The sequence below is a fragment of the Amphimedon queenslandica genome, unplaced genomic scaffold (assembly GCF_000090795.2).
Source record: "Amphimedon queenslandica unplaced genomic scaffold, v1.1 AMPQUscaffold_13512, whole genome shotgun sequence".
Lineage (NCBI taxonomy): Eukaryota > Metazoa > Porifera > Demospongiae > Haplosclerida > Niphatidae > Amphimedon > Amphimedon queenslandica.
Genome location: NW_003546252.1, coordinates 579,627 through 586,251, shown reverse-complemented (window position 1 = coordinate 586,251; position 6,625 = coordinate 579,627). Strand labels below are relative to the sequence as shown.

Here is a 6,625-nt window from a genome sequence, read left to right as displayed (position 1 = left end):
CCTCCCACAGTATTTATACAAATTTGATTACAACTTGAAATTCCTTCAGAACATTCATTAATATCTACAGTGCATAACATAAGTACATGAATTCTTTAAAGACATTACACAGTAAGCTTACCATCACAAGTTTTACTATTATTGGCTAGTCTGTATCCTGATAAACATGAGCAAGAATAAGAACTGTTAGAATTGTGACAGATTTGCTCACAAGCATCAACACCAGTTACACATTCATCATGATCTACATACACAATTGATGCAGTTAATAATCATTAAAAGTGTTATATACCTGAACACCCATGAGCATCATCATCAAGAGTATATCCATTGTTACACTGACAATAATATGATCCAACTTGATTAACACACACTTGAGCACAGCCTCCATTATTAGTGTCACATTCGTTGATATCAGAACATGTTAGTCCATTTGATAATTGGTAGCCTGGTTCACAATCACAGACATAACTACCATTAGTATTATAACAGTTGTGTTCACATAGATGAGTACCATTAGTACACTCATTAATATCTAAAATAATATATCAGTGCAGCCAAAATTAAAAATTAAAATCTGACCATCACAATCAATTCCATTGATGCTTAGTCGATATCCATTCCTACAGTTACACTGATAGCTACCAATAGTATTAGTACACAACTGAGAACAACCACCATTACTCAAAAGACACTCATTTGTATCTACTAAAAATTAAAAACAGAAATTTACAAAATTAATGTTCCTACCAGTGCATGTTCTTTGATTGTCCATAAGATGATAACCAGTCATACAGTAACAAAGATAGGATCCATTAGTATTAGTACAGTTCTGATTACAACCATGAGTACCATAGACACACTCATTAAAGTCTACGTTAAAGGTAATGAATGGTTAAAATGATATATGGCAAACTATATACCGGTATTAGCTTACCATCACACCTATGATTGTCAGCATTGAGCATGTAGCTGTTATTACATGCACAATAATAGCTACCAAATGTATTGATACACTGCTGCTCACACCCTCCATTGTTAGCATTGCATTCATTAATATCTAAAGGACTCTGTTAAAAGTATACATGAAGCATAATAATGACCTGTGCAATTGTTTTGTGCATCCAAATTAAAGCCAGTGCCACAAAGACAGTAATAACTTCCAGCAGTATTGTGACACGTCTGCTGACATCCTCCATTATTAACATTGCACTCATTAATATCTATGAAGAACAAGCATAATGCCAGGATTTAATAAAAATTTAATAGAAATACCTGAGCAGAACTGTCCATTCAAAAGCGTATAGCCTGAATTGCATGAGCAAGAATAATTTCCAATGCTATTTGTACAGACTTGTTCACAACCACCATTATTTAAACTACACTCATTGATATCTGATAATGAACCATAAAATATTAAATAATCATCATATTAACTGCAAATTACCTGAGCAATTATATTTATCAGCATTTAAACTGTATCCATCCCAGCATGAACAATCATAAGATCCTACTGTATTTTGACAGATTTGTGCACATCCTCCACTTGAATTATTGCACTCATTAATATCTACACAGAGAAAACAATGCAAAATTGAAATTTCTAATGCAATAGAGTAATACCAATGCAAGTAAGACTATTGTTTAGGACATATCCAGACTGACAGTCACAGTAGTAGCTTCCAACTGTATTTATACATATCTGATTGCAACCATTAACTCCTAAACACTCATCAATATCTAAAAAAATGTGTAAAACAACTAAAACTTATTAGTATGAGCTACCTAGACATGTTAGATTATTAGATGACAAGTAGTATCCAGTGATACAATCACACTCATAGCTTCCAATAGTATTAATACACTTCTGACCACATCCTGATATTCCTTGTGAACACTCATTAATATCTAGAAAAAACAATGAAGTGTAATGTCAGGATTTAAATAAAAATCAATATACATGTAAATACCTGAACAGAACTGTCCATTCAAAAGGGTATAGCCTGAATTACACGAGCAAGAATAATTTCCAATGCTATTTGTACAGACTTGTTCACAACCACCATTATTTAAGCTACACTCATTGATATCTGTTAATATTAACATTAAAATATTGAATAAACATCAGATTAGTTGTGAACCTGAGCAATTATATTTATCAGCATTTAAACTGTATCCATCCCAGCATGAACAATCATAAGATCCTACTGTATTCTGACAGATTTGTGCACATCCTCCACTCGAATTATTACACTCATTAATATCTACACAGAGAAAATCATACAAATTTAAAATCTATATTGCAATAGAGCAATACCAATGCAAGTAAGACTGTTGTTTAGGGTATATCCAGACTGACAATCACAGTAATAGCTCCCAGCTGTATTTACGCATATCTGATTGCAACCATTAACTCCTAAACACTCATCAATATCTAGAAAAATGTGTAAAACAACTAAAACATATTATGTGTGCTACATACCTAGACATGTTTGATTATTAGATGACAAGTAGTATCCAGTGATACAATCACACTCATAGCTTCCAATAGTATTGATACACTGCTGACCACATCCTGATATTCCTTCTGAACACTCATTGATATCTATAAAATTGAAAGACAAAAATTGATTTTTCAGTTAATATTGCTTGTACCTGAACAAAAGACACCATTTGTTAGCTGGAAACCAGAATTACAAGTGCAGTAAAAGCTCCCAATGGTATTTGTACACAATTGCTCACAACCACCATTGTCAGTATTGCACTCATCAATATCTATAAAGAATCAATACAGTGTTATTGATCATAAATCTTTACAAACCTGTGCAATTCAAGTCAATGGGATCAAAGTTGTAACCAGTGCTGCAATCACATGTGTAGCTTCCTGGAGTATTTGTACAGGTATAATTACAGCCACCATTATTAGTGAAACACTCATTAATATCTTCATGTGTAAGAATAATAATGAAGAACAGCAATGTAGCTTACCTGTACAGTTATGCCCATCATCTTCTAAAGTGTAACCAGAATTACAAGAACAGATATAGCTACCAACAGTATTAGAACATATACTGCTGCATTGACCATTATCAATGCTACACTCATTCAAATCTAACAAAGTATACAAAATATGATATGCATCCTTTTAAAAACATTATTAATTTACCAGTGCAGGTGTAACCATCACTATTCAATGTGTAACCAGCTGTACAACTGCAAGTATAGCTTCCATTAGTGTTCACACAATTTTGATTGCAGCTGCTTAATCCCTCAGCACACTCGTTAATGTCTAATTCAATAAATTACATTCTGTTTATATTGCAACAATGTCTGACCTATACATGTGTGACTGTCATTACTCAGTCGATATCCAGCATTGCAACTACACTTGTAACTGCCAATAGTGTTAGTACATACTTGAGAACATCCTGATATTCCTTGCTGACATTCATCAGTATCTAACATCAGAATAAACATTATATTATTTATTTTATAATATTCTCACCTCGACAAGTAACACCAGCTATATAGTTAGAGTAGCAATATCTGAAGTAGTAATAAGAATACATGTAACAGTCCAAAATTTTAGTTTCAGAGCCATAGCAATTAAAAAATCCATAAACAAATGACGAATCCTCAGGAGCATTAAATGAATTATATCTATATGCCACAGATCCTATACAAATTTATAATCACTGATATGTCATATAAAAATATTACCATAAGAATTAAATCCAAGTTGCCCACATACAACATTAGCTTCAGTAGTACCCCAATACCATCCACTACACAAATATGTCCAGGCATTGTTGTAACAAATTTGTACACTTCCTTGATTCTCTGTTTGTCCTCCTACTAGTCTTACATCACCATCAGTACAGTTCACATACTGAGTCGTTATGGCTATAAAAGGAAGCATATAATAATTGGTATATAATCATATCTTACACTGGCATTTCAGAGTTGCTTGTCTTGATTGAGTACAACTAGATCCAAATGTATTTGTTACAGAATATGAGCAATCCCAAATACTAGTTTCATTTCCATTGCAATATACATTGTAAAGTCCAAGTGGCCAATAGCTCTGAGTGTATTGATAGGTACTGGCCAATGCACCTTAAAGCAGCAATCACTGACACTACATTACTTTCATATAACTAACCATAAGGTGAATAGCCCAACTGAGAGCAGGCTACACTGGCTTCTTTTTTTGTCCAGTGATTGTTACATATTGTATTCCAGGTATTGTTCCTACATACTTCTACTGCTCCAAGACGAGTGTATGAATAGTATGGATCAGTGTCAATCCTGATGCTTCCATTGTTACAAGGTCCTAGATACACACTTACTTAATATAAGGTTGTAATGAAATATACTTTCACATGTGACTCCAGCATCTGGAGAAGTGCATGCTGATACATAGCAAGACTGATGATTACAATCAAGCAGTGATCCCTCATCTCCATTACAGTATAAATGCGACATAAGAATAGGACCAGCTCCTGAACTGATAGACTTTATTTCTCCTCCAATGTATCTACACAAATGAAATTGGCTTAATGTAAAATGCATTTTATGTCATTAGTTTACCCTAATTGCTTGCATGCTACAAATGCATCTTGAATACTCCAGCCAGAGGAACATATGCTTCCCCAAGCCTGATTGATACATATTTCAACTCTACCATCATCTTCAGTGCTACCATCAACCAGTCTCACTTGACCATTAGTGCAATTAGCTTGATAAGCAGTTCCTTTAAACAATATAACAATGATTGATGGTTGATGCTATGACAAGCCTACTTTGACATACAACACTGGCATCACTATGAGACTGACAGTTGTGTAATGCAGCATTACTGTAGGAACAATTAAGCAAGTGATCTTCATCACCAGTACAATTGAGGTCAGTGATTCCAAATGATAGCTGGCTCTCAGTATAACAGTTATGTTCGGGTAAAGCACCTGAAAATAAATTTATGATTTAAAAATAAAAAATAATAAATGAACCATATATAGAGAATCCCAGTTGTCTACAGACAACTTGTGCATCTTTGAGATCCCAGCTTTGATCACATAGTGTAGTCCATGTATTCTCAATACACAATTCAACTCTACCAACATTAGTAGCATCAGTATAAGTATTAACAAGCCTCACTGCACCATTCTCACATTCCCCTGCTGTGCCTATTAATAAAATAATTCATTTTAGGTTGCTGCTAAAATTGATATTCTAACCAAAACAAACAGCACCAGCTACACTACCATCACCACAATATTGAGCAGCTGTAATGAAACTACTACTACTCCTGCTACAACTTAGCAGAGATGACTCAGATCCACTACAATAGAGATTTGAGATAATATGAGAATCTGGTCCATTTCCAAAATAGCTAGACCTATATGCAGTAGAACCTATTATGAGAAATTATACTACAGAATGTAATAGTTTAAAATACCAGTAGATTGGTATCCAAGTTGTTTACAGACTACATTAGCATCAGATGTACTCCATGAATTATGACAGACTTGCCCCCAGAAATTATTGTAACACATTTCAACACGCCCTTCAGCATCATTGATCCCACCAATCAAACGTACATCACCATCAGAACAATTATGACTGACACTAGTAGTAGCATTATCTTCAATGGATTATTATCAATTAATGATAGAACAAGGAATTTACATACTTTGACAAATTACTGCTGCATCATAGTATCTACTGCAGGAGTAGGAGCCTTGTTCAATGTAAGGACAGTCCAAAATTGCTCCTTCAGTACCAGTGCAATTAAGATCAAAGATTATAGGATAGACTCTGTAGTCATAGTAATAATAATAAGGAAGTACAACAGCTCCTTCAATTAAAGTTTCAAAATAAACAGTAATAATATTGATATTTTACCATAGGGAGAATATCCCAATTGACTACATATAACACGTGCATCGTTATCATCAAAACTGCTTCTGCATATAGTTCCCCATTCACCATTCATACAAATCTCCACTCTACCCATAGTAGAATAACCAGAGCCATGAAGACGGACTGTTCCATTTTGACAGGTATCTATATAGGAAGTAACATTCATCACATGGCATATAATCATATAATTGCATACCATACCTTGACAAGTCACACCAGTATAATCACCACGATAGTATCTAGTTGAACTATAGCAACTAGCTAGGTATCTTGAACATTCCAACAATGACCTTTCTGTACCACTACAAGAAAAATCATAAGGATACAGTGGTAATTCTTGAAGTTCTGGAAAGTTGCTCCGATATCCAGTTTCTATGAAGAAGGCTTTATCAATATAATGCAAATACATTATAAAACCTTGTTGATATCCAATGTTTCCACAGACAACAGAAGATATATAATAGTAGTTATCTCCACATACACCATACCACACATTATCATGACACAGTTCAACACGACCTTCCATAGAACCAGATAATCTAACTTGACCAGTTGTACAGTTAGTGTAATTAACTGATGATGCAACTATTATGAACAACAATGATTTGAAAATAGTAACTACTACATGTACAATGAAGTTGACTTACTGTGACAAGCAACTCCAGCAAAATAGTAGTTTGATGTGCAAGTATGCTGCCCTAAT

The 6,625-nt window shown here is 34.1% G+C and overlaps 1 protein-coding gene across 1 annotated transcript in view; it reads right to left on the bottom strand.

Annotated features, from left to right (window-relative positions):
- Positions 1-6,619, bottom strand: part of LOC100641326 (fibrillin-1-like) — an 11,709-nt gene extending 5,090 nt beyond the window's left edge. The window contains exons 1-35 of the mRNA XM_020004268.1: positions 6,570-6,619; positions 6,340-6,507; positions 6,124-6,294; positions 5,905-6,066; positions 5,693-5,857; positions 5,459-5,644; positions 5,238-5,414; positions 5,010-5,186; positions 4,803-4,964; positions 4,591-4,753; positions 4,377-4,537; positions 4,163-4,333; positions 3,949-4,116; positions 3,721-3,903; positions 3,506-3,676; positions 3,336-3,458; positions 3,167-3,289; positions 2,989-3,111; positions 2,822-2,944; positions 2,656-2,775; positions 2,483-2,605; positions 2,318-2,434; positions 2,142-2,264; positions 1,971-2,090; positions 1,786-1,908; positions 1,624-1,740; positions 1,448-1,570; positions 1,276-1,395; positions 1,104-1,223; positions 938-1,060; positions 751-873; positions 583-705; positions 293-535; positions 122-244; positions 1-64 (exon numbers count right to left, since the gene is read on the bottom strand). Coding sequence (XP_019859827.1) covers positions 1-64; positions 122-244; positions 293-535; positions 583-705; positions 751-873; positions 938-1,060; positions 1,104-1,223; positions 1,276-1,395; positions 1,448-1,570; positions 1,624-1,740; positions 1,786-1,908; positions 1,971-2,090; positions 2,142-2,264; positions 2,318-2,434; positions 2,483-2,605; positions 2,656-2,775; positions 2,822-2,944; positions 2,989-3,111; positions 3,167-3,289; positions 3,336-3,458; positions 3,506-3,676; positions 3,721-3,903; positions 3,949-4,116; positions 4,163-4,333; positions 4,377-4,537; positions 4,591-4,753; positions 4,803-4,964; positions 5,010-5,186; positions 5,238-5,414; positions 5,459-5,644; positions 5,693-5,857; positions 5,905-6,066; positions 6,124-6,294; positions 6,340-6,448 — 4,823 coding nt within the window. The 5' untranslated portion in view covers positions 6,449-6,507; positions 6,570-6,619. The remainder of the gene's footprint in view (positions 65-121; positions 245-292; positions 536-582; positions 706-750; positions 874-937; positions 1,061-1,103; positions 1,224-1,275; positions 1,396-1,447; positions 1,571-1,623; positions 1,741-1,785; positions 1,909-1,970; positions 2,091-2,141; positions 2,265-2,317; positions 2,435-2,482; positions 2,606-2,655; positions 2,776-2,821; positions 2,945-2,988; positions 3,112-3,166; positions 3,290-3,335; positions 3,459-3,505; positions 3,677-3,720; positions 3,904-3,948; positions 4,117-4,162; positions 4,334-4,376; positions 4,538-4,590; positions 4,754-4,802; positions 4,965-5,009; positions 5,187-5,237; positions 5,415-5,458; positions 5,645-5,692; positions 5,858-5,904; positions 6,067-6,123; positions 6,295-6,339; positions 6,508-6,569) is intronic.
- Positions 6,620-6,625: the final 6 nt, after the last annotated feature.